The sequence below is a fragment of the Quercus robur genome, chromosome 10 (assembly GCF_932294415.1).
Source record: "Quercus robur chromosome 10, dhQueRobu3.1, whole genome shotgun sequence".
Classification (NCBI taxonomy): Eukaryota; Viridiplantae; Streptophyta; class Magnoliopsida; order Fagales; family Fagaceae; genus Quercus; species Quercus robur.
In genome coordinates, this window is record NC_065543.1 from 3,779,886 (window position 1) to 3,806,681 (window position 26,796).

General features: G+C 35.1%; 2 protein-coding genes across 3 annotated transcripts; both read right to left on the reverse strand.

Annotated features, from left to right (window-relative positions):
* Positions 1-291: 291 nt before the first annotated feature.
* On the reverse strand, positions 292-25,386 carry LOC126702382 (UDP-glycosyltransferase 74F2-like). 2 transcript variants are annotated; one of them, XM_050401073.1, is made up of 3 exons: positions 25,255-25,386; positions 2,919-3,224; positions 292-1,097 (listed from the first exon to the last, which is right to left on the reverse strand). In XM_050401073.1, the coding sequence occupies exons 1-3, from the start codon at positions 25,258-25,260 to the stop codon at positions 375-377; spliced, it is 1,035 nt and encodes a 344-aa protein (XP_050257030.1). In that variant the 5' UTR covers positions 25,261-25,386; the 3' UTR covers positions 292-374. The 2 variants fall into 2 exon arrangements, with proteins under 2 accessions (XP_050257030.1, XP_050257029.1); XM_050401072.1 differs by lacking the exon at positions 25,255-25,386 and having other exon boundaries at positions 2,919-3,637.
* LOC126702380 (UDP-glycosyltransferase 74F2-like) lies at positions 22,021-25,726 on the reverse strand. The gene is made up of 2 exons (XM_050401070.1): positions 24,950-25,726; positions 22,021-22,911 (listed from the first exon to the last, which is right to left on the reverse strand). Exons 1-2 carry the CDS (start codon positions 25,592-25,594, stop codon positions 22,189-22,191), a joined length of 1,368 nt encoding a protein of 455 aa, XP_050257027.1. The 5' UTR covers positions 25,595-25,726; the 3' UTR covers positions 22,021-22,188.
* Positions 25,727-26,796: the final 1,070 nt, after the last annotated feature.

Consider the following 26,796-nt stretch of genomic DNA (forward strand, 5'->3'; position numbering starts at 1 on the left):
TTACCTTGCACACTTGTGAGATTCTTAGATGTGTGATCGCTGTATCTAGCTCATATAATTGGGTTTGAGATGCAATTTTTTTTTTTTTTTTAATAATTCGATAGTTACAGCGAGAAAGTAGAATTAATGATCAAGAAGTATCAGGTCGTTGAGTTACAAGATTCTTGGCTTGAGGTGGGATTAGTATTTAGATAATGTTTCACAATCAATCACAAACTTAAAATTTTTTCATTGACCACATTGAATATTTAAAAACAATGGCATCACTTTCCAAGGCAAGACAATTAGAGGAAAAAGAAAAATGTGATTATGTTCTCAAACTGCGTCTTGAGTTGAGATTATTACATCTAAAAAACAATATATAGTCTATTAAATTAGGAGTTTATGAATCTGGATACAAATTCATCAATGTTCTTGTCCGAACTGCCACCCTTACTACCAGCCTTTATTGCCAAATCCCTCCACTTCTTAGCATTCTCTAGGAAATCTTTCCCTCTCTCACCCTCCATTACTTCCTTAATGCAAAACTCAATCTCTTTTCTTTCAACAATACCATTCTCACAAACCTTAGCCCTCACTCCCACCTTCCACACATCCTGAACATACTTGGCATTCGTAGTTTGATCAGTCCATTGTGGCACCCCCACCATTGGCACTCCCAAGCTCAATGCCTCCAAGGTTGAATTCCAACCACAATGTGTTAAAAAGCAACCAATTGCCTTGTTTGATAGCACTTCTAGTTGGGAGCACCATTGCACTACCAACCCTTTATTACCTATCTCTTCCACAAACTTTTCAGGGAGCTTTGCTTCCTCAGAAGCCTTAACAACCCACAAGAAATGGAATTTACTTCCTTTTAAAGCAAATGCCAATTCCTCCATTTGCTTGTTGCTTAAACTAGCCATGCTACCAAAGGACGCATAAATAACAGACCCTTCTGGCTTAGTGTTGAGCCAATTATTGCAAACAGATGAGTCTGATACAAAAAGGTTAAGCCCATAATCATTGTCATTTTCTAGACGTTTGTCTAAATAGAAAGATGGAATTGTTGGTCCAATTGGCAGTAATCGATAGACTTTAGACATGGCCTCCACCGCCTAATATGAAAAAGGACAATAATCAAATTTAGATCGGTACGAAAGGTTACAATAGCAACAATTATATAATTGAAAACTTCTTGATGGTTACAACCTTAACAATAATGCTAGTATCATTGTCACAAACTTTGTCAGAATTGTTCTATGTGGCAAATTATGATTGGCTGTTTGTTACTATCACAAAAGTTCATTATTTTTTCTTCATTACTCACAATATGTCGAACAGTTGTAGCAAAGTATATAATACTAGTATTATTGCAACTTTAATTCTAACATGATCTTTATGGAAGTTTCAAGTTAATTATGTTAGGATGAGCATTCGCATCCAGTTATGCATAATAAATTAATCAAGTATTAGATGGAATAACTATAGAAAAATTGATTGATTAGTATAACATTAATAGCTAAAAACCTTATATCTCAATTGACAACTCTTGATATTTTCAACTGCGACATCCATGATTAAAAAAAAAAAAAAAAAAAAAGTATGACATTAATAAGCTCAAACTCATTGTTTATGCTTTTGAGATAAAAAGATATCTCAACATGCTATTTTAATGGACTCGCAAAAAAAAAATTTGGATATTAAATTTATAACAAAGTGTAGTTGTTTAAGACCGCCTTAAGTGAGAATCAAATTTCTAAGTGATATATATATATATATATATATATATATATATTTGAGAATTTTCAATATGAGCATCATGTAAAAAAGGGGGTAGGGTAGAAATTGAAAAATAATAAAGTTTTTATTTATGTTTATATATATAGGATAAAAATTTTACTTTAGTTTAATCTAAGTATATATATGTGTAAAGTTTCTTCTTGAAAACTTGAACCGTGGCCTTTATTCCCACACCACAAGAACTTTGTATTTATAGAATGACCATCATGCTAATATGCAGTGGTAATAATAAATTTTTAAAAAGAAAAGAAAACAAAATAATGAACTTATTAAGCAGCTAGAAAAATGGCTGTCCAACATGTTACATTAATAGAGTCACATAAAACAATTTGGAGATTAAATTTCTAACAAATTTGAAATAAGAGCTTCTAAGCGACCATCAAATTTCTAACCAGTGAATCAAGTGATATTAGAACTCCTCTATGAGCAAGGTAAACAAAAGGAAAAAAGTGTTTGAAAAATATAAATTAATAATTAAAAAAAATTGAAGAAAACAACGCATTTATTCGTTGGCTTAAAAAATGGTATCCAAACATGTTCTATTAATGGGTAATTATTTCCGATTCAGACAAGTTGGTGTGAGCACGCAACATATATAATTGGGATGGTAGGAGACCCTAACTAATTAGGACATATGGCATGGTTAATTTTTTTAATAAAAAAATACTAAAGTTATTACAAATTTTTCATCATAACATTACAAATTGATGGGGCATATAATTTGTTGATTTTGATGAGGTTCATTCGTTAGGTCTCTGACTCTTCACTTTTTTTCTAATGACTGGGTTTTGTTTTTCTAACGACTATGAATTTGGACTGTGGACGACTGGCCTACTAAGGATTTTAATCATCATCAGATTTTAACACCAATATAAATAAATATCTAAATTACCTTCTGTTTTTTTTTTTTTTTAAGGGAGATACCTCAATTTGTAAATATTATATTTTAAAAATTGCATTACCTCCATAATCACCTTCTATTCCTCTATTGTTTATTCAAAAGAAGAGTGAAATGATAAAAAATAGGCAGTACGACACGTTCATCAAATAAAAAAAGGCAGTCCGACCCACATATAAAACAATTTCTAAAATGAAAATTATAAAAATGAAATTATTGTATATCATAATTAACCCACCTCAGGCTCTAGCTCGTAGAAAGTGTTGACAAGAACTGCATCGGCTTTGTCGGTGCCAGAAAATTGATTGAGCACCATCTCAAAGTAAGCTGGGTACGATCCAGGCACACTGATGAAAGATGGCATATCTGCAAGCTCAAGCACAGGTAGACCAGGAATTGAGATGGGTGTGGAAGTAATTGGTAGCTTCAATAGTCCATGATGCACATGATAGTATATGAAATTCACAGCACAAGTTTGAGTGAAGAAAGCAGCTCCAAATATACCAAACTTTTTAGCTACTTCCAAAGCCCAAGGCAAAAAAGGGTCATAGATTATGCAATCAATTGGGTTTGCTGTGTTTTTGTTCTTTAAAATGAGGTCAGCCAGTGTTTTTGAGCCTATAGTTTCCATACGATTGAGAGATGCATGGATACTTTCTGCTTGGGCGAACCCACCTTCATCATAGCCATCTGATATTGTGTCAAATTGGAGAGAGCTTGATGATTGGGGTTGCATGGTGTTGTGGATGAAAAGGGTTGTGGCTAGTGTAGCTTTAAGCCCTTTGGAGACTAAACGTTTAGAGAATTGGAGCAATGGATTTATGTGGCCTTGGATTGGAAATGGTAAAGCTAAGACGTGGCCTCTATATGCTTTGTTTTCCATTTCTCTCACTCGGGAGCTAGCTCAACAACTATTGAGTTTAGTAGCTTTCTAACTTAGAGCTATCTTAGGAAGAGAGTTGCATGTCTTGCTACTTGGTGAGCCCTATTTGTAGGAGAAGTATGCGACTCAACATGTCCAAAAAATTAAAATAATTATGTTATATTAAATTAAATGTTACAAAGAACAAAAAGACTGGTAGGTTGTACGTGCTGCCATCTTTTTTCAAATTTCAAAAGTTATGACATATTTTATTATAATAATGTTAATATCATACATAAGAATACACATTTTACCTTAATTATCTTGTGTGACAAATTGTAATTGCACGTTTATCACTATAACATGGGCTCGGTATTTTTTTTCTTACTTATTTTGTCATGTAAGACAGTTATGACAAATTGTGTATTTGTGTGTTACTAGCATTAATGTTGTTTTACTGTGCCATTCTTTTTCCATTTTTTTTTTCTTTTTTTTTTACCTTACCACAAGTGGGACATGTATGAAATTTTTTTATTTTTTTTATTTATTTTTATTTTTTTACATGATAGAATTTCTATTCTACCCTAATGTGTATATGTGTGTGAAACTCCCTCTTGAAGACTTGAACCCCGGCCCTTGCCCCACACACTTCACAAACATTTATATGAAAAGTTAAAAACACATAACACATTTTCGATAAATGGCTTTTCACCAAAAATAAATGCTTATTGTGTTAACGAAAGAATGCATTTTGTTGACCGCATTTTTTTTTGGGCTTAAATTAGCAAGTTATATTCTTTTTCTTTAAGGCTGTATTCGGTTCAACAGAAATAGATTTTTTTTTTTTAAAAAAAAAATTCGTATTTACAAGTATTAGGGGTGATGAAAAATGTTCGCCAAACGGATACTATTTTTCGGTTAACTATAAAATAAAGAAAATTATAGAGAAAATTGGTTTACAGTTTTATTTTCCACCTCACCCAAAACTTATCAACTGAGCCTCCACCCCCCAATCCCCACTATCTGCCACCCCCCACAAATGTCCCCGATCTCCACTGGCCAGTGGCCGCCACCGCTACTGATCCCTTGATCATAATTTGTTTTATTTGAGGTTGTGTTTGGTTCAATGGAAATTGATTACCAAAAAATATTTTCCATATTTATTGGTGTTTGGACAACAAAAATTGTTAGTCAACCAAAAATTGTTGTCCTGTTCATTGTAAAATAATAATACTTATAGTGGAAATTAATTTACGCTTTCATTTTTCATAAACCATTTTTCGCCTCACCCAAAACTTATCAAATGAATTTCCACCCCCCCTATCTTACCACCTAACCACCACCCAGTGGTGGAGCCATATTGGAAATAGTCCCCCCCCCCCCCCCCTCCCCCCCCGGGCAATCTCCTCCCATAATTTCTATCAGGCTTATTCCTTTTTTTTTTTTTTTTTTTTTTGAAGTTACATGTTTTAGATGGGTTACAATTATATCACTTATAAATTAAATTGATATTCAGATAAACACATAGTTATTTCAAAAATTATCTCAAATAACTAAAAGAAAACAATTATCTCAAATAAAAAAGTTTAAAATTTTAACTAAAAAGAAAACAATAATTACCAACCAATAACCATTGGTGAGTATGACTCTTTTCTTAGTATTTTTTTTTTCATGTTTTCTCTCTCTCTCTCTCTCTCTCTTTTCCATTCTATGTTTTTTCAGTTTTTCTGCATTCTCTTTCTCTATTTGATTTCCTTTTTTGACTTTTCATCACTACTTCATGTTGTTTCTATAGTTTTTTAGTGCAACAAATTGCTAAGTCCAAAACTCTTGTAACCTTGTTTCAATTCCAAAAAGTTAAAGATGTGTAAGGTTGTTGATGCCCATTTTTTGAATCCATGCCCAAAGGCCCATACGGAGGAAAACCCAATGAAAAGCAAGGTCCAAAGACCCACCAAAAAGACTGAAGAGCAAGAAAGGTCCAAAGAAAGAAGTGCAAGGGAAAGGGATCTGTAGCAAAATACAAATCTACCGCAGAATACAGTTCTTTGGTAGAATGGCTTCGGCAGACAAAGACAAATTGGGCCCAAGACACTTTTGATCCAGTCAACATTATCTGGCCTACAAAGGCCCAAATTCTTTTGTATAAAAGGATAGGCGTGAAAACTGATATGAAGAAGCACGATGAAAAGAAACAAGGAACGGCAGGAAGTGTTAGTAGCAGGAATCACGTGAAGGGAAAAAAAGCCAAACCAAAGGAAAATGACAAACATAGTAGGAAACGAGTGAAGAAATAAGACAAAACACGCAGCAGACCAAAACAAATCTAATCTACTATGGCAGAAACAGCATGGGAGGCAAACACAGAAGATAGTAGAGCAAGCACAGAAGGGCCGGGGCACCACCAACCTGTACCCAGCCAATACAAGGGAGGTGGGTCCACGGTCAAGGGGATTCAAAGAGTGTGGTTTGGTAGTGGGGGGAAAAGGGGGTCTATATTTGGTTTCCTATCGTGACTTCTTTTGGGAATATATCTTGCTGGAATGGTATCTTACCCAAAAGAAGTAATAAATGGTTGGGACCATCTGATGCATGCCATAGAGCTAGGTAGTGAGGTAGCCCAATCCTTATTTAGTCACCTAGAGGTAGAGGTATACAGTAGGAATAAACAAAAGGGAATTTTGTCGTGAAATGAGTAGCGTTGCAGCAGACATGTACTGAGCAATGGCAAGGGCAACCAATGGGTGAGTGGTTAATCTTGAAAGGATGCCCACAACAAACCAAAAACAGTTGGTGAAGCCCTAGAGGTAAAAGGGAGAAATCCCATTGAATCGGTTTGCTATAAAAGGAAGGTAACCACGGCAGAAAACAGGGGACCAAGAGGAGGAGAAAAAAACAGGGGAAGAGAGAAAAACACTAAAAGATGGAGACCCAATGGAGGGAAGCACTTAAGGGGGAAAACCCATGGTAAAAGAGTAGTAAGCACCCAGAGAGAGGTACCCAGGAAAAGGAAAGACCAAAAAGGGGAGAACAACCCACGGCAGGAGAGTAATAAGAAACTAAGAGTAAAGAAAGAATGGAGAGAAAGAAAGAAAGTGGTAAAAAAAAGAGAGAAAATACGGCAGGAATAGGGGCATGTATCAATAGACCATCTTTCCCTCCCTCTTAGCAAACCCACTCTTTGATGTCCCCAAAAGTAATAGTTAGTAGTCATTTAGGCCTATTCTCTAAAATGCACAACTTTGATGGCAAAAGCCTATGACAAGGTTGTTCAAGTTGGGGTTTGGTTTTTTTCTTGGTTTACTTATCCTATGGGAAGATTCAATACTTGATTTTGACTGCAAATATATTTGATTTCTCTCATTATAAATTATATCTGTTGTATTTAATCATTCTGTCGTAACACGTTTTTATCACGTCTGCTGCATCAGTTGTCCTGCTGTGGTATCTTTATTTTTTGTACTAGTTATTCTGCTGTAGCACCTTTTCATTATATGTACCGTGTTAGCTATTATACTAGCTAAACCTTTTCTGCAGAAACTTTCTTCTTTATTTGTTATTACGTGTTTCACTATTGACACAAACTAATTATTATCCTGCCATAAGTATATATATACATATATCTTGTTTCTCACGTTCTGTGAAATATATTTTATATATGTATATGTGAATACGTATAAGTATATATACTCATATATGTATGTATATATATTTGAGAATATGCTAACCCATTTAAACTAACATTTGTTTGATGAGTATTTTCTTTGGGTTTTAGATTTGTTTATGTGCAGGAAGTAGAAAATATTTCTGTAGTAAAAAAGAAGAGTAGTCATTCACATTGTAAAAGGTTTTACTGTACGGCAGAAGGCTTTAAAACACAGCAGACAGCTTTAAAGCATAGCAGATAGCTTTATTGCACAGCATAAGACTTTATGGCAGAAAGCTTTAATGCACAGCAGACAACTTCAATGCACAACAGGAAGCTTTATTGCACAGCAAGAAGCTTTATTACACAGTAGAAAGTTTTGCTACATAGCAAAAAAGTCAGTCCTGCGGCAGAAACTGGAGAAAAGTTCATTTTACGATAGAAACTGGAGAAAAGTTACTTCTACAGCAGAAATAGAGGATAAGCACCACATTCTGCCCGCCGTAAGCGTGCTCTTGGCAGACAAGATATAGTTTGCGCACAAGCCGGACCAAATTGAGTTGCAGTTAGACCGGCCCTAACTCCCTTAGAATATTTGGGCCCAATACTGCAGGAGGCAGCCCAACCTGATACAACCAAAAAGGCCCACTACAAAGGTTAAAAAACCATACACTTTGTAAAGTTAATTAATATTAGCCATTCCCTAAAAAAAAAAATAAAATAAAATAATAATAATAATAATAATAATAATAGCCATTACTTTTTCTCTTTACTCCCCATTTACCTTCTTTTTTTTTTTTTTTACTGAAGAAGGTAGACTCCTCATTTACTTGATTCTTATTCTATTCCTTATTTTACATTATATAATATATTTATATATGACATAAATATAATAAATTATTCTTAATTTGATGCTGATATATAATATATCATATAAATAAAATAATGTTATTTGATTATATTTTTTATACATTCAATCATTGTTTGTCTAAATTATGCAATTTTTAACTTATTAGTAATTTTTTTTAATCTTAAGTTATAACGAATAATAAAGTATTTGAACACTAGATATCTCCATTGTAAACCTCAAGAGAAATATCAACCAATTAAGTTATAAAACTCTTAACTATTATACTTAAGTAAAAGATTGCAATTTATCTTCTAAAAAATGTAAAAAATATTTTCCATCGAACCAAATATGAGTAATTAAAAAGACAGTGAGAGAATAGAATACACACTGAATCACATCACTCATTATTTACACCAAGTCATATACACTGACAATATGAAGTGATCCGAACATGTGTTCATTGTAGGTGAAATAGTCTTATTTGCAATGCAAGCCTGGGTGCCTTGGCATCTCATGCGTTTGTAGGGGTGACAAAATAAGCCCAAACTCATTTGCCCGCCCAAAGCCACACACTCTAATTGAAATCAAACCCACCCAATTATTATTTGGGTTAAATGGGTATCAACCCAATTAAACCCAATAATTATTGGGTTTTAACTAAAAACCCATCGAGCCCCATTTAACCCAAAAACAATTAACCCAAATCCAACCCAGCCCTTCCCATCCAAAAAAAAAAAAAAACCCAACCTACCCCTCTTTCAGCCTCTCTAATCGTTTCACTAGGTTTTCAATTTTTAAAATTTTCTTTCATTTTCTCAACCTCCAATCATGTATTCAGATTCCTAAACCCACCTAAGCAATCACTAGGATCGAGTTTAGAGCCACAGTCAAGCAAGAGCGAAACGACGTCAATGAGTCCATTGCAGGTTGCGACGTGGAGAGCTGTGCGGCTATTACTATCCTTGAAGTTGATGTTGACATTGGAATCCAATGGCTCTTTGATCCCATCCAGGTCACCTTCGTTCGCCAAGTACATTAGCCTCACTTCTGGATCAATTGGTCTCTCCACGTCATCAGTCTCCTTTGCCACCGCCGCCGTGGCTTCGTGCCTCTTCGGCACCATCGACAACTGCTTCCCCATTGTGAATCTCCAGCGCCAGCGACCGAGAGTGGGGTCCATGGGTTTTGGTGTAGAATGAGGAGAGGAGTGTAGAGAGTTTTTGGTGGGAGGTTGAGTCTGGGAGTCTACTTTCACTTCCACTTCTATTTCTTGGGAAGTGTTTGGTTGCTAAGAAAATTAGAGTTTTAATTTAAAATTTTCTTATTTATTTAATTTCTTTATATTGAACCAAAAAAAAAAAGGGTTTAATTTAAATTTGATTTTCTTTCTTTCTTTGAACTCAGAGACTCTGAATTTTAGTTTCGCTGGAAAGAAGTTTTGGTTTTCATTTTTTAGGTGAGTTTTGCTGTGAGATAGATCCATTCTGTTCTAGCAAATTTCTACTTCTATTTTTTTTTTTTTTTTTTTTTAGTTTTTTTTTTTTTTTTTTTTACAATTTTGTGCATGTTTGAATTGTTTGGTTACTGATGTATACTTTGATTGGTTGCTAAGAAAATACTGGAAATGAAAAGGATGCTATTTTTATTTATTTATTTATATTGAACCAAAAAATAGGTCATTTAATGGCATTTTCATTTTAATGGCATTTTGGTAATTTTGATAATTGGGTAATTGGGTGAGTTGGGGTTTACTCATAATAATTGGGTTGGGTTGGATTTGGGTTAGAAGCAATTAGTTAAATGGATTTTAATAAGTAAATGGGTTTTATATATCCAACCTAATTATGCCCACCCTAAACCCACCCATTTGACACCCCTATTCAGTGTTTGTGGCTTTGTGCATAGTGCAGTCATCATCAGTCTGGATCATTGAATTAAAGTGATAATGTACGGTAAACAACTGCAATATATCCAGTCATTTATAGTGGTAGGACTGATATCAGCTCGAGTTCACAACCACTCACAACCCAATCCAATAAAAATCGGGTTTATCATGGAAGAATGAGGAGTCCTACCCAACCTGAGCAGACTCCTCATTCTTTTTTTGGAGAAAATAAGTAATAACTGGATAGTTATTTTTATTATATCCAGTCTTTTTTTTTCTTTTTTCTTTTTTTTTGGAGAAAATAGTTACTTTTTAATTGAATGGAAAAAATGGTATACCTTCCCTAAAAAAAATAATTGAATGGCTCACGTTCCCTAAAAAAAATTTTTAATGGTTCACGTTTTTTATTTAAAATGATTGATTAATAGTTAATACTTTACATACGCAACACCTATGTAGTTCAAACTACGTTATCTATCAAATGGTGGGAAAAGAATAAAAATTCCAATCCTACCAAGAAATGATAATCTCATGTGCCAAAGAAGAAAGACAAAAATCTGAGCATAAAATATGGTAAGATTTTTTTTATTTTTTTATTTTTTTTTATTTTAAATGTAACTACACCATCAAATAATTGTTTACAGAGAAGAAAATCTATATGGCATGTCATCAGGGCCGGCCCAAGGCCTAGGCCTAATGCCCCACCAAAAAAAAGCAAAAATTTTCTTAGGTAAAAAGGCCCCACTTTCCATAGTAAAGGCCCAAATTTTTATAAAATTATATATATATTCTAAAGGTTGTACATTTTTTTATTATTAGTGATGTTAAAGATACTACAAATTTTACTATTGGCTTACAAATTGTTATGTTATTAATCACAAAAAAGTGATATAAACATTCATTAGTTAAATTGACGAAGTTCATCAATGAGAAACAATGTCACATTATATTTTGAACATTTTATAGTATATGTAATTAGTGCATTTTTCTTTTACATTTCTATTAAGACTCTCAAATGACGAGACCAATAAAACTCAATTGAAACCCTAAAATATTTCAAAAAAATGTTGCAAATGTGTTAAATTATCAATTATAGATTAATCTCCCCTAATAGTTTGAGACTTTGATTTTTGTAAACTAATATCTTACAAAGCCACACACCAAATAATATCTATCTCTCTCTCTTAAAATCAAAATATAAAATTAAAAATTAGATTACAACTTTATTTAACTATGCATCGTCTTATATCCAAAATAAAGTATCTTTTTCAATCGTTATATATTTTTATTTCTTTTTATTAATATTTATAATTCAATTATGATATTCAATTCTCTATATGAAATTAACATTAGTTTAGTTGGTATTATTTATGTATTTAATGTATCAAATTAATCTTAATTTGATTAGTGTAGGGACACGATTCTCAAACGGCCCAACAATGACGTTGGGCTCGCACGTGAAGGATCCCTCACAATAAGATTTGTAGAGAGTGGGCTTGAAAGGCTAGCGTTTGGTCACAGGGCGTTGGTCCAAACCGGACTTTAGGGAAACTCGGATAAGAAAAGACTTCAGCCTGGATATCTAAGCCCCACAACTTTGTAACTTGAGGGATTGGACTCCTCGGATCTTGTCCGAGGAGCACTAATGTCTTTCTCCGGTTACCCGGCAGTGGGTTTTTCGTGGTGGTGTACATATATTGTCCGGGCATTCTCATCCCTGGAGTTTTTCCCAGGAAGTGAGATGGGGATTCCACTCTGATTAGTTTACCTTTTCTTTTATACTAGCCTACGTTCGATGTCCCTCGTCCACGTGTAGGGTCAATTTTTCCAGGACTGATATTTGTCCCGTCAGTCTAATCCCGCAATTGTTGGGGGTGGTTGATAAAGCTGAAGAATACTGCTTTGTTAGGTGCAGAGTCTTATCTAGGAAGGGTAATAAGGGTAATTTTTCCAAGATATTTTGGATCTCCTCATGGATCTTTCTTATAGCTCTTTTTTACCCCTCTTCTTAAGGAAGCTTTGGGTCTGCCGAGGACTAAACTGTCCTCGGCTGCAGCTCTGGGCCTCCTTCAGCCTTATATTTTCGAGCTTGGGCCATAATCTTTTTCGACTTGGGCCTGTGGACTTCCCATGAGCAAGCGGGTCTGGCCCATAAATTACCGGGCCCCATAATAGCCCCTCAAAACCCTGCTGTCCAACTTCACGGTTGGAGAGGGGGGTTTTGGTAATACCGAGCCTTCATTATGGCTCATTTAATTCAGCCCTTGACCGACGCTGGCGACTCTTCATCTCCCCAGGGAATGTGCCGGTCTACAAGACGTTTCCCTCAATTTACGCACGGTGCGTTTATGCCGTTCAGTTATCCGAAGCATGCCTTTAATATCTTCCTTTTACGAGATCTCCTAGATTCAATGGTTTTTGACGGTGTGGGGGAATGAAACGGCGTATTCTTAATTGTAGATTTCCCTGGGGATCCGAACGTGTTATGTACCCTTGTTTTCTTCCCCTATATAAAGAGAGAAGACAGAAACTGATTTTATCATACTTGAATCCTTCATATTCCTCCCAGAGTCCACTCCTTCCCTCTGGTTGTACCTTATCCGATAAAAGGTTCACCACAGTAGTCAGCCATGAATAAACCCTTTCATTCCCAAAAACACCATGTCCCAATAAAGCTCGAGATGGCTCGGTCAGGGTAAGGATGGCGGAGACTCAAGATTTGCCTCCCCTTCCTTTTAGCCAAAATTCGAAGCAGGGACTCGTCACATCTCACTTTCGGCGTGACCGAGTCAAAGACATCCATCATCACCACCATCCGCTCTGTCATGAGCATATCTAACATGGCGCCAGCGTGTTAGGAGTCAGGACTGGGGCAGGGACTAAGTGCCCCTGCTTCTTCCTCTCTTCGTTCATTGGCGCCCCCCTTTGCCTCTCTTTCTTCTTCTATCCACCACCAGATCCATCCTGGTGCTTTTCCTTCTCCCTCTTTTGCTCCTTTCTCTTTCTTTTCATCTCTTCTCTCTTCTTCTCTTCCTTCCTACTCCTGTCCTCCATCTTCTTCATTCATCTCCTCTATCCTCTTCTTCCTTTGCGCTCCTTGATGACGAGAGCTTGCTGAAGTGCTTCCATGTGTTCCAATTCTTCTTCCTTCTCCTTCATCTTTTTCTAAAGAAGGTTCTTCTCCTGATATGAGCAGTACTGAGGCAGAGATTGGAGAGACTTTGAAGGCGAGTTTAAAAGACATCTGGCTGTTTACTTATCTGTATTGCGGATGCTATTGTTGCTTTGGCAATTCATTTTTGTATAGGCTTGTTTAAGCCCTTCTTTGTACGTTGTAGTAATTTTTCATATTAATAAAAGTTATTGTTATTCTACTTCGCATGTTCTGTTTATATGTTTTAATAAATTTGCGAGCACTGCTCGGCACAATAGTATAGCATTTGAATCACTGACAACTAAGGCCAAAATACTTGCTAATAAAAAGATGCCACCATAACTTTAATAAAATTATTCGACATGGCAATGCCGACCAGTGAGGAACGAGACTCACCTTGAAATTAGCCGAGATAAGGACTGAGTGTTTCATACGGTGTAAGAAGTAACCATCTGAGGACATGTCGCCCGCAAAATGATCAGTTTCCTTAGGATAATGAACATTGGGTCGTTTCGCCATCTTCTTAACACATTGGCCTTAACCTTTTACAGTATTTTGAGCTAAGAACCTTCCCCATCCGAGTAGTTGGTTTCCCCAAAAGGCTTGAGTCCGAGGACTTCGCAAAGCCTGGGTTCTGTCTAAAACTTGTGTTTTTTCTTTTGCGTACTTGGTTTCCCCATAGGCTTGAGTCCGAGAACCATGCAAGTCCTAGGTTCTGTCCAAAACTTATGTTTTTCTTTTCTTTCGCGTACTTGGTTTCCCCGTAGGCTTGAGTCCGAGGACCATGCAAGTCCTAGGTTCTGTCCAAAACTTATGTTTTTCTTTTCTTTTGCGTACTTTGTTTCCCCATAGGCTTGAGTCCGAGGACCATGCAAGTCCTAGGTTCTGTCCAAAACTTTTTTGAGTTCAGATTCTCCCCTTCCTCAGGTATTTCACGAGGCGACGAGTAGGGGTTGTTCTCGGCAATGGCTATTTCTTGGCGTGGGCCATAGTTCCTGGGTCCTCATGCAGAACGGGCATGGGCCGCGAATTCACTAGGCCCACGAATTAAGAGGTATCTCTGCAGCCTTTAACCACGCGGTACTCTCTGATGTCCCAATGATCGAGGTGCGCCTTTACGAGGCTTCTTTAATCTTGTGGTTGCAGTTGACGTTGGAAGTTGAGCCAGAACTATTTTGTCTGTAGCGTCCCTTGGGATGCTACATGAATTAACTGTCACCACCTTATTCTCTTAAATAAATGGGAGAGATAGTTGCTTTCCCTACACACAACTCCTTCAGCTTTCTCCCAAATCACAGCTCCTATACTCAGTGCTGTCCTCCCTTAGCATAACATGTTTGAGGCGAGGGTTGGGGAGAAGGAACTCTCTCCGCCACGGAATCGTCGTGTCCTCCTGAGACTAAAAATAGCGAGGTACGGGCACAGGAAGCATAAGTTCAAGAGAATACTCCATTTCGACCGAGGGGAGAGGGTGTCTCTCCCTCTTTTAGTCAAAATCCGAAGCAGGTTCTGTTCATGTCAGAGTTTTGGTGTGTCAGAAGAAAGATTCTCCGCCGTCAGCGCCTCTGCCTTATGGCGGGCAAATATTTAGAGAAAGCCCCTCAACTTCCAACTCCCTGCACCTTTCCTTCAGCGGTGTCCGGCTCAAGTTGGGTTTCTTTTGCTGCCTGAGTCATGGGTATGTAAAAGCATTGAGGAAGAACAAGGTCTTGGAGCAGTAGCCAACCTCTCCTCTGATCCACTTCCTCGGCTTTATTTTATTCTCTTGTATCTTTCCTTTCAATTACACAGTGAGCTTTAACATAAGCTGATTCCAGCTTTTCATTGTACGCTGTACTATTTCTTTGTTTTAGTAAAAATGGAAATTTATTTATTTGTTTTGGATACTGTTCTTTTGGCAGTACCACTTGGTGAATGGGTGTGCCTCATGTGTGTGTTTCTCCTCAGTAATATTTAGAGCAAAAGCCCTTGAAACATAATCCAACTAATTCTAATTTACCGACACTACCAGGCATAATAATAACAATTCATAGTAAGTTAAACTTAGGAAACTAACCGAGATAACGGTTGAGCGTTCTGTAATAAGTGCGAAAATATTGTCCGAGAACGATAATCTCGAAATAATCCATCCGAGCAGCTGACTGAGAAGTAGGGAACTCTGATTGTGCTTCTAGCGACTTATATTTTTGTGTGTACTTGTGCTTCTAGCGACTTACATTTTTGTGTGTACTTGGTTTCCCCATAGGCTTGAGTCCGAGGACCATGCAAGGCCTTGGTTCTGTCCAAAACTTTTTTGAGTACTTGGTTTCCCCATAGGCTTGAGTCCGAGGACCATGCAAGGCCTTGGTTCTGTCCAAAACTTTTTTGAGTACTTGGTTTCCCCATAGGCTTGAGTCCGAGGACCATGCAAGGCCTTGGTTCTGTCCAAAACTTTTTTTGAGTACTTGGTTTCCCCATAGGCTTGAGTCCGAGGACCATGCAAGGCCTTGGTTCTGTCCAAAACTTTTTTGAGTACTTGGTTTCCCCATAGGCTTGAGTCCGAGGACCATGCAAGGCCTTGGTTCTGTCCAAAACTTTTTTGAGTACTTGGTTTCCCCATAGGCTTGAGTCCGAGGACCATGCAAGTCCTTGGTTCTGTCCAAAACTTTTTTTGAGTACTTGGTTTCCCCATAGGCTTGAGTCCGAGGACCATGCAAGGCCTTGGTTCTGTCCAAAACTTTTTTGAGTACTTGGTTTCCCCATAGGCTTGAGTCCGAGGACCATGCAAGGCCTTGGTTCTGTCCAAAACTTTTTTTTTTGAGTACTTATTTGCTTTTTTCGTAGGTCAGCCCCTTGGCCATGACTGGGAGAGCTGACTTGAGGCCGGAAGCCCCTAGAGCTGCCCGTGCCGTTGGCACTACAGGATGTAAGCCCTGGCGCCAGTTTATATTGGAGCGACAACTGTAGGTCACCGGAGATGGAGAAAAACTCGCAAATCCCTGCTCGCTAGAGAGTTGACTCATGCGCCACCCGTGCCAACGCGCAAGCCTTCCCACAGACGGCGCCAATTGTAGGGACACGATTCTCAAACGGCCCAACAATGACGTTGGGCTCGCACGTGAAGGATCCCTCACAATAAGATTTGTAGAGAGTGGGCTTGAAAGGCTAGCGTTTGGTCACAGGGCGTTGGTCCAAACCGGACTTTAGGGAAACTCGGATAAGAAAAGGCTTCAGCCTGGATATCCAAGCCCCACAACTTTGTAACTTGAGGGATTGGACTCCTCGGATCTTGTCCGAGGAGCACTAATGTCTTTCTCCGGTTACCCGGCGGTGGGTTTTTCGTGGTGGTGTACATATATTGTCCGGGCATTCTCATCCCTGGAGTTTTTCCCAGGAAGTGAGATGGGGATTCCACTCTGATTAGTTTACCTTTTCTTTTATACTAGCCTACGTTCGATGTCCCTCGTCCACGTGTAGGGTCAATTTTTCCAGGACTGATATTTGTCCCGTCAGTCTAATCCCGCAATTGTTGGGGGTGGTTGATAAAGCTGAAGAATACTGCTCTGTTAGGTGCAGAGTCTTATCTAGGAAGGGTAATAAGGGTAATTTTCCCAAGATATTTTGGATTTCCTCATGGATCTTTCTTATAGCTCTTTTTTACCCCTCTTCTTAAGGGAGCTTTGGGTCTGCCGAGGACTAAACTGTCCTCGGCTGCATCTCTGGGCCACCTTCAGCCTTATATTTTCGAGCTTGGGCCATAATCTTTTTCGACTTGGGCCTGTGGACTTCCCATGAGCAAGCGGGTCTGGCCCATAAATTACCGGGCCCCACAATTAGTATTAAATAATTTTGTTTAATTAATATTTACATATTAAAGACCCCGCATAAATTTTTTCCCTTAAGCCCCAAATTATGTTGGGCCGCCCCTGCATGTCATTTTCTACCAATCTAATCATCCTTTCTCCAATGACCATATTACCAAATACCAAAAGACAGCCCAATATTCTGTCTCAAATTTGATGCACAAGATCTATGCACTTGTTAAAGCTTCTATGAAATTAAAAATTAAAATTGCATGTACGGTAATCTTTTACTAATGGTATGTGCATTAAAACAGAGTGGTTTGAGAACTTTTTCTAATGGAAACTCATAAAATTGTAAAATATGTGCATGCGTATGGGGGGAAAAATCATGGAAATTAATAAAAGACAAACTCTTTTTATTTTTTAATGCATAAAATGATAAAAGCCAATCTATTAGTACGAAGAGTTTGATTGAAAAAGACATAAATGACTCTTTTATCTAACAATTATACAGGCCAATGACCATATACGGTCATTAATTTATATATATTACGATTAAAAAAAGGTTACCATAAAAAATGGTACTAAAAGGCAATCTTGGTCTGTAATTTTTTTTTTTTTTTATAAGATCTTGGTCTGTATATATGTTAGATAAAATAGTCGTTTATGACTTTTTCTGTTCATAGTCATTATAATAAGTTACTTATTACAATATTAAGAACAAAACGGTTGGTTAATTCTTTGTATAGATGCATGTATGCATAAAAAATAGTTTATAAGAGTGTTGGAACTTGGAAATCCATAGAAGACAATCTCATGGTAACCCTTTTTTTAAAGTAATAAAGTGGTTTATGACTCTTTCTGTTCATAGTACTTGTAATATAATTTTTTGTTTTTTTAAAGGTTAATAACATGATAGCTCTTTTCTAATGATTTTTTTTTTTTTTTTTTTTTGGAGAATATACATTCGCCTTCCATCAAAGGAGTTGCCTTTTTCACCTTCATTGGTTCTCTCTCTCTCTCTCTCCATTATGTATTCTAATTACATGTTCTGAAATTTTGTCAACATCCCTTATGAAGTAATAATTTATGCAATCACTCATTTCTTTTAATTTTTTTATATACAGCAGTTATGATTTCTTTGTGCTCTTTTGGTTTTTCTTGGATTTTGATGGATCTAACCTGCGCTCTAACCACCAATTGGCAATTATCTTGCTGGGATTTAATTTCTTAGTATTGGATTTGTTTGACGAGTTTCTTGCTTGGTATTAAAGAAGTAAGCGAGTGGATAGAATTTGTAAGTGTTAATCCCAAACAGTCCTTAAAACACTTAACCTTGATTAGGAAGCCAAAAAGGAGGGAGGACAGGATCATGGAACATCAAGTTTTTTTTTTTTTTTTTTTTTGTAATTTTAATATTGGGAAATGTAGTGGGTGGATTGGTTTTTGATATTTGCTGAAAATTGACAATAATAAGTAACAGGAAAAAAAAAGAAGGACAAAACAAATCAGAGTGGGTGCATGAGGCGTGCATTATGTGTCAGTGAAGTAGTTAACAGACACCTCCAACACTAGACATGGACTGGGGTCAGCGATTGGAGGCAAGTTGGTATGCGACCGTAAAGGTTTTCTTCAAATTTTAAGTTTTTTAAGTAAAAAATTATGCAAAAATAAAAAATTTATCAAAAGTTAATAATATCTAATTTGTACTAAATTTGATAGGCTTACGAAAACATAAAAAAAAATAATAATAAAAGAAAAAAAACCATAAAAACATGCTATCCAACTGTTAAGTAGAGATTGGATTGAATTGTGCGTTTTATGTTCAGCGTTTTATTTTTTATTTATATTTATTTTTACCAATGCCTTTTATACTGTTCATGTTTGTAATATTCATGGGACATGAATAATACATTACGTAGATAAACAATATTTTTATTTGTGAACAATAACTAAAAATTATTTTTTTATTATTTTCTGTTTCAGTTTTCATTAAAACAAGCTATATTTAAATGAACCCTTAATTTTTCAAAACTCAGGAGATTGAATTCTCTGTCCAAAACCTTGTCCCGAGTGTGCCCCTCGTCTGTACCATTTTGTCACCGTTTTCACTGCATTTTTCCAGCGGGTTCAGTGGGATGAAAGCAAACAAAACAGCCAGTGGAGCAGGTTTTGAATTTGAAACATGGAGACGTGTTTCAAATTCAAAAAATACTTTTTCATTTCCGTTTGATTTCCACAACTAAGATTAATTACCTGATATTTTTCATCTCTTAAAATCTTCACTACATTTCTTTGTTTTCTAATTTTCCAAAGCCATAAAAAACAGTGAGAGAGAGATTCAAATATCTTGGTAGAAAATCCCAGTCCTGAGGGAAGACAAGCAAAACCCCAAATCCTAACCAAACCCAAAATCCCCATTCAAACCCAAACTCAAACACCTTTCCTGCATAAGCCAGATACCCAAAATCCCCATCCAAACCCAAACTCAAACACCTTTTCTTCATAAGCCACAAACCCCAAATCCCCAAACACAAAATACCAACCAGCAAACGCCACCGAACGGGTCGATCAGAATTCCAGCTGCCACCCCAAATGACCAGCCATACCGTCCATGGATGCCGCTCGACCCATTGCCAGATGCTTAGCGGAAAATGCTGTGTATATATCTCTCACCTCTCATTTATTTTGCTTGATTTTTTGCATGAATTTTTGGCTTCTGAATGCCTGTAAGCTAAGACCATAAACATTGCCATAATAGACTTAGAGTCTGTTTAGATAGAACTTATTTTGTTGAAACTGAAAACTGAAAAATAAAAACACGGTAACAAAATAATTTTTAAATATGTGAATAATATCGTAAGACCCATTTTTAATGAAAAAGTTGTTGAAAAGTAGAATTTATGGGTCCGTGAACAGTGCACAGATGCACTATTCACCATGGAAAAGTCAACAAAACCGGCTCAAAAAAAAAAAAAAAAAAAAAAACTGCTGAAAACGCAAAAGTTGAATCCAAACCCAGCCTTAAGCACTAACTCTCTAGACTATGGGCTCATTGTTGGGTTATACTACTTTCTTTGGTCCAGTTGTTTAGGTGATAGGTAAGATAAAATATACGGTCCACCGTTTAGTTAATAGGCTTACAGATTAGGCTCATTCATATATTAAACCATATAATCTAGCTTCGTAATAATTAACTAGTGTATAACTTGGGAATATTTACCGGTACAATTAAAAAAAGCCATAATAAACTTAAGCACTAACTTTCTAGGCTATGGGCTCATTGTTGGGTTATACTACTTTCTTTGGTCTAGTTGTTTAGGTGATAGGTTAGTTAAAATAAATGGTCCATCGTTTAGTTAATAGACTCACAGATTAGGCTCACCCATATATTAAACCATATGCTCTAATTTTGTAATAATTAACTAGTGTATAACTCGGGAATATGTATAGGTACAATTAAAAAAAGCCGTAATAGACTTAAGCACTAACTTTCTAGGTTATGGACTCATTGTTGGGTTATACTTTCTTTGGGCTAGTTGTTTAGGTGATAGGTTAGTTAAAATAAATGGACCATTGTTTAGTTAATAGGCCCACAGATTAGGCTCACCCATATATTAAACCATACTCTCTAGCTTCATAATAATTAAAAGTGTAAGAGTTACACCTTACACTTTTTTTAAGCCATTAAGTTTCTAAAATATGTAATGATTTAAGGCAATTGAGCATATAAAATTTCATACTTCGATGTATTTTGGATTGTAGAGTTAGAATTGACTCCAAAATGTAAATAACTTAATTTTTGAATGAAGTTAGTTAATAAATTGAAAAAACTAGATTGACCCAAGTTATCGAATTAATGAATAGTTGTTACAATCAGTTTATGTTTATAATAAATTAATAATTTTATAGATTAGACAGAATTGTAACTCCAGTGAACAACTTATTAGACTTATTTTGAGGGGACAAATTCAAATTAGATGGAATTCACATAAATTTAGTTAATTAGTAACGTTTAGAGTTAGTAAATTAATTTTTCTATTTCATTGTATTTTGTTGATCTTGAGGTGTCCTAACTTTGAAAGTGTGGTAAATTTGATAAAGCTATTGGAAGTAAGAGTTTTTTTTTTCCCTTAACTAGTAATATTTTCTTTCTCAAAAAAACTAGTAATATTTTTACTTGAAACATATTGTTTAATTTAATGAAATAATTATTTGTTTCTCTATATAAAATTTAGGACAACGTTTGGTTACAAAATTATTTATAATCTTAGGCTACAACTTCAATCAATATCTTTTTATTGGATAAGAATTTTGACAAATTCACCATTAAATTACATTTACTTCTTATATTCTTCATACTTGCAAACTTTCATGTTAGTTATTTTAATGGAAATTATAGTCTTAGGCTACAACTAAGTTTGTAGCCAAATTTTTTCCAAAATGGACAAAGTTTAGCTACAAAATTTGTTGTAGTCTAAGACTACAAACTTACTCAATATCTTTTTATTGAAAGTGAATTTTGAAAAATCCACCATTGGATTACATCTTCCTCTTATATTCTCCATGCTTGCAAAAAAAATTTAAAAAAAAAATTAAAGATTAATAGTTATATCATTAATAAATTGTTTAAATTGCAAGTTTTTGTAGTTTAAAATTATGCATAATATATAAGCTTATAGATCATATAGTAAATAATATTGGATTGACACAAAATTTGGCATGTGTAATAAGAGCATGTAGAACTATTGTTTTTAAACCTAGACCGAACCGACTAGTCCAACGGGGTTAATTGGAAACTGCTCTTTGGACATGAACCTGCTCTCAACAAGTGAAATAACATCTCCAGCATGCAAACCATTGGGCCACGTACATCTTGTTGGTCAAGAATGAAAAATCAATAAATATAAACCAACTTAAGTATCAAATATATTAAAAAATTAAATGAGACATCATGGATTGACCTTGGTTGAATCTCGGTTTGACCTCAAAAACCTTAAATCTCCCCCTTTCCCGGTTCATTAAACAATCTGAGTTTCAAAACCATGTGTAGAACATGTAATTTAACGGTTAGATTTTCAAAATATGTAATAACATTAAGTAAAGTTGTAGTTTTAGGCTACGACAAGTTTTGTAGCTAAACTTTATCCTTTAGATAATGTTTCACAACCAATCACAAACTTAGAATTTTTTCATTGCCCATAGTAAATATTTAAAAACAATGGCATCACTTTCTGCGGCGAGACAATTAGAGAAAAAAAAGTGATTACATTCTCAAATTGCATCATGAGTTGAGATTATTACATCTAAAAAACAATAGTCTTTTAAATTAGGAGTTTACGAATTTGGAGACAAATTCATCAATATTCTTGTCTGAACTGCCACCTTCACTAATAGCCTTTATAGCCAATTCCCTCCATTTCTTAGCATTCTTTTGGAAATCTTTCCCTCTCTCGCCCTCCATTACTTCCTTAATGCAAAACTCAATCTCTTCTCTTTCAACAATGCCATTCTCACAAACTTTAGCCCTCACTCCCACCTCCCACACATCCTGAACATACTTGGCAGTTGTAGTCTGATCAGTCCATTGTGGCACCCCCACCATTGGCACTCCCAAGCTCAATGCCTCCAAGGTTGAATTCCAACCACAATGTGTTAAAAAGCACCCAATTGCCTTATTTGATAGCACTTCTAGTTGGGAGCACCATTGCACTATCAACCCTTTATTTCCTATCTCTTCCACAAACTTTTCTGGGAGCTTTGCCTCCTCAGAAGCCTGGACAACCCACAAGAAATGGAATTTACTTCCTTTTAAAGCAAATGCCAATTCCTCCATTTGCTTGTTGCTTAAACTAGCCATGCTACCAAAGGACAAATAAATAACAGATCCTTCTGGCTTAGTGTTGAGCCAATTATTGCAAACAAATGAGTCTGATACAAAAAGGTTAAGCCCATAATCATTGTCATTTTCTAGACGTTTGTCTAAATAGAAAGATGGAATTGTTGGTCCAATTGGCAGTAATTGACATACTTTTGACATGGAGTCCACCGCCTAATATGAAAAAGGACAATAATCAAATTTCGATCGGCACGAAAGGTTACAATAGCAACAATTATATAATTGAAAACTTGTTGATAATTACAACCTTAACAATAATGCTGGTATCATTGTCACACACTCCATTAGATTTTTTCTAGTGTGATAAATTATGATTGGTTGTTTGTAACTATCACAAAAGTTCACTATTTTTTCTTTGTCACTCACAATATGTTGGACAGTTGTAGCAAAGTGTATGATACTAGTATTATTGCAACCTTAATTCTAACATGATCTTTATGGAAGTTTCAAGTTAATTATATTAGGATGAGCATTCACATCCAATTATGCATAATAAATTGATCAAGTATTAGATGGAATCATTGTAGCAAAAGTGCATTGATTAGTATAACATTAATAGCCAAGAGTCTTGTAATTTAATTGACAGTTCTTAATATTTTCAACCGAGACATCCATGATTCTCAAAAAAAAAAAAAAAAAAAAAGTATAACATTAATAAGCTCAAACTCATTGTTTATGCTTTTGAGATAAAAGATATCTCAACATGTTGTTAGGAACCTATGATTAGAATTCACCCTTTAAAACCAGCTTGCAAGGGAATGGTGCTCAAAAGCTTATAAAAATATGGTTAAGCTTACACTTAATCCATGTGGAACACTAAGATTATAACACATGCTATGTTAGTGGACTCGCAAAAAACAATTTGGGAATTAAATTGATAACAAAGTGTGGTTGTATAAGAGCTCCTTAAGTGAGAATCAAATTTCTAAGTGATATATATGAGAATTCCAATATGAGCAGTGTGTAAAAATGGGGGTAGGGTTGAAATAAAAAAATAATAAATAATAAAGTTTTTTTTGTACAATATATATAGAAATTCTAATCTAGCTTAATTTTAGTGTATATGTGTGTGAAGCTTCCTTCTAGAAACTTAATCTCCAGTCCTTACCCCCTACCCTACAAAAATTTTGTACTTGTGAAGTAACCATCACCCTAAAGATACACAGTGATAATAATAAAGTTTTAAAAGAAAAAAGAAAAGAAAAAAACAAAATAATGAACTTATTTACTGGTTTAAAAAATTGCTACATGTTTCATTAATGGAGTCACATAAAACAATATGGAGATTAAATTTCTAACAAATTTGAAATAAGAGCTTCTAAGCGACCATCAATTTAACTAGTGAATCAAGTGATATTGGTTGGCTTAAAAAATGCAACGTATTCAAAAAGAAAAAAAAGTTTTTGAAAAAGAAAATAAAATGGTATCCAAACACGTATTCAACAACGTATTAAAAAAAAAAAGTGTTTGAAAAAGAAAATAAAATGGTATCTAAACACGTATTAAAAAAAAAAAAAAAAAAAAAAAAAAAGTTGAAAAATCCAAATTAATAATTTAAAAAAATTGAAAAGAAAATAATGCATTTATTCGTTGGCTTAAAAAATAGTATCCAAACACGTTCTATTAATGGGTAATTATGTCTGATTGAGATAGGTTGGTGTGAACATGCAACGTATTCAATTTGGGTGGTTGTGCCCCAACTAATTCGGGTGTACAACATATGGTCAATTTTTTTTAATAATAAATTACTAAAATTATTATATTCAGAAAAAAAAAATTACTAAAATTATTACAAAATTATCTTATAAATTGATGTGACATAATTTGTTTGATTTTGATGAAGTTCCTTCTTCAGATTTCTGACTCTTCACCTTTTTTCCAACAACTATAAGTTTAAATAATTAACGTATTGACGATTGTGTGTGTTATCAAATTTAAACATCAATATAAATAAATATCTGAATTTCATATTTTTTTTTAATGGGATACCTCAATCTGTAAATATTACTATATTTTAAAATTTGCATTACCTTTATAATCACTTTCTTCTCCCCTATTGTTTGCACAAAAGAAGAGTGAAATGATAAAATAAAATAAAATAATAAAAAAAGGCAGTCCGACACTAACATAAAACAATTTCTAAAACAAAAATTATAAAAATGAAATTGTATAAACATATATAATTACCCACCTCAGGCTCTAGCTCGTAGAAAGTGTTGACAAGAACTGCATCGGCTTTATCTGAGCTAGAAAATTGATTGAGCACCATCTCAAAGTAAGCTGGGTACGATCCAGGAACACTGATGAAAGATGGCATATCTTCAAGCTCAAGCACAGGTAAACCAGGAATTGAGATGGGTGTGGAAGTAATTGGTAGCTTCAATAGTCCATGATGCACATGATAGTATATAAAATTCACAGCACAAGTTTGAGTGAAGAAAGCAGCTCCAAATATACCAAACTTTTTAGCTACTTCCAAAGCCCAAGGCAAAAAAGGGTCATAGATTATGCAATCAATTGGGTTTGCTGTGTTTTTGTTCTTTATAATAAGGTCAGCCAGTGTTTTTGAGCCTATAGTTTCCATACGATTGAGATATGCATGGATACTCTCTGCTTGGGCGAACCCACCTTCATCATAGCCATCTGATATTGTGTCAAATTGGAGAGAGCTTGATGATTGGGGTTGCATGGTATTGTGGATGTAAAGGGTTGTGGCTAGTGTAGCTTTAAGCCCTTTGGAGACCAAACGTTTAGAGAATTGGAGCAATGGATTTATGTGGCCTTGGCCTGGATATGGTAAAGCTAAGACATGGCCTCTATATGCTTTGTTTTCCATTTCTCTCTCACTCGGGAGCTAGCTCAACAACTATTGAGTTTAGTAGCTTTCTAACTTAGAGCTATCTTAGGAAGAAAACATGTCTTGCTATTTGGTGAACACTATTTGTAGGAGGAAGTATGCGACTCGACATTTCCAAATTCCAAAGATCAAAAAGACTGGTAGGTTGTACGTGCCATCATTTCAATTTCAAAAGTTATGGCATATTTCTTTATCAATAATGTTAGTACAGCACATAATTTGCCTCAATTATAATGTTAGTACAGCACATAATGTTCACACTTTGCCTCAATTATTTTGCGCAGCAAACTGTAATTGTTTGTCATCACTATAATATGGGCTCAGTATTTTTTTCCTACCACTTAATTTGCCAAATAAGACAGTTGCAATACAGTGCGTATTTATGTGTTACTATCATTGTTGTTTTACTGTGCCATACTATTTTGGTTTTACCTTACGCCAAGTGGGACATAAATACTTGACACGTTTTAGAAATAAATGGCTTCTTTCCAAAAATAAATGCTTATTGTGTTAACGGAAAAAAAAAAAAAGCATTTTATTGACTGCATTTCTTTTTGGGGTTAAATTACCAAGTTATTTTCTTTTTATTTAAGGTTGTGTTTGGTTCAACAGAAATTGATTTAAAAAATATATATATTTCATATTTAATTATAAGTGTTAGAGGTGACCAAAAATGTTGGTCAACTGGAAATTTTTATATAAAAGAACCAAGCTTAAACTATTTATTTTCTTAAAATCAAGTAACACTTGTAATTAAGAATAAGTGCTTATATCGATCCAAAAAGAAATGGGATGCTTGATTATTTCTCAGCTTAATATATATTTATAATGCAAAGGATAAACAATAATTGATGGATCTGCAAGAATATGCAGAATTTCCTTTGTATAAAAAAAAAAAAAAAAATGTTACAACCACAAACTATTTTTCAACATTTTTACAGACTATTGATGCAACAAATTCTTATCAGTTCTAATATGGGTCCACCACTAACATCACATTTATGTTTGCAATAATTATTTGAAAATTACTAAAAGCCACATCTGTATTTGTAAAAAAGTTATAAAATAATTTATGTCTGTAACATTACTAAAAAAAAAAAAGGAGTAACTTGTTTGGGCACCCGGTTAAAGGGCTGTAAATGAACCAATTCTTTTTTTGAGATATCTTACTTGTACATAAA

Excerpts from the sequence above, each read along its gene's own strand:
- LOC126702380 (XM_050401070.1), bottom strand. The coding sequence starts at position 25,594 with ATGGAAAACAAAGCATATAGAGGCCATGTCTTAGCTTTACCATATCCA. Across the intron at positions 22,912-24,949 it reads TCTACGAGCTAGAGCCTGAG|GCGGTGGACTCCATGTCAAA; the intron begins GTGGGTAATTAT and ends TTTTCATATTAG.
- LOC126702382 (XM_050401072.1), bottom strand. The coding sequence starts at position 3,563 with ATGGAAAACAAAGCATATAGAGGCCACGTCTTAGCTTTACCATTTCCA. Across the intron at positions 1,098-2,918 it reads TCTACGAGCTAGAGCCTGAG|GCGGTGGAGGCCATGTCTAA; the intron begins GTGGGTTAATTA and ends TTTTCATATTAG.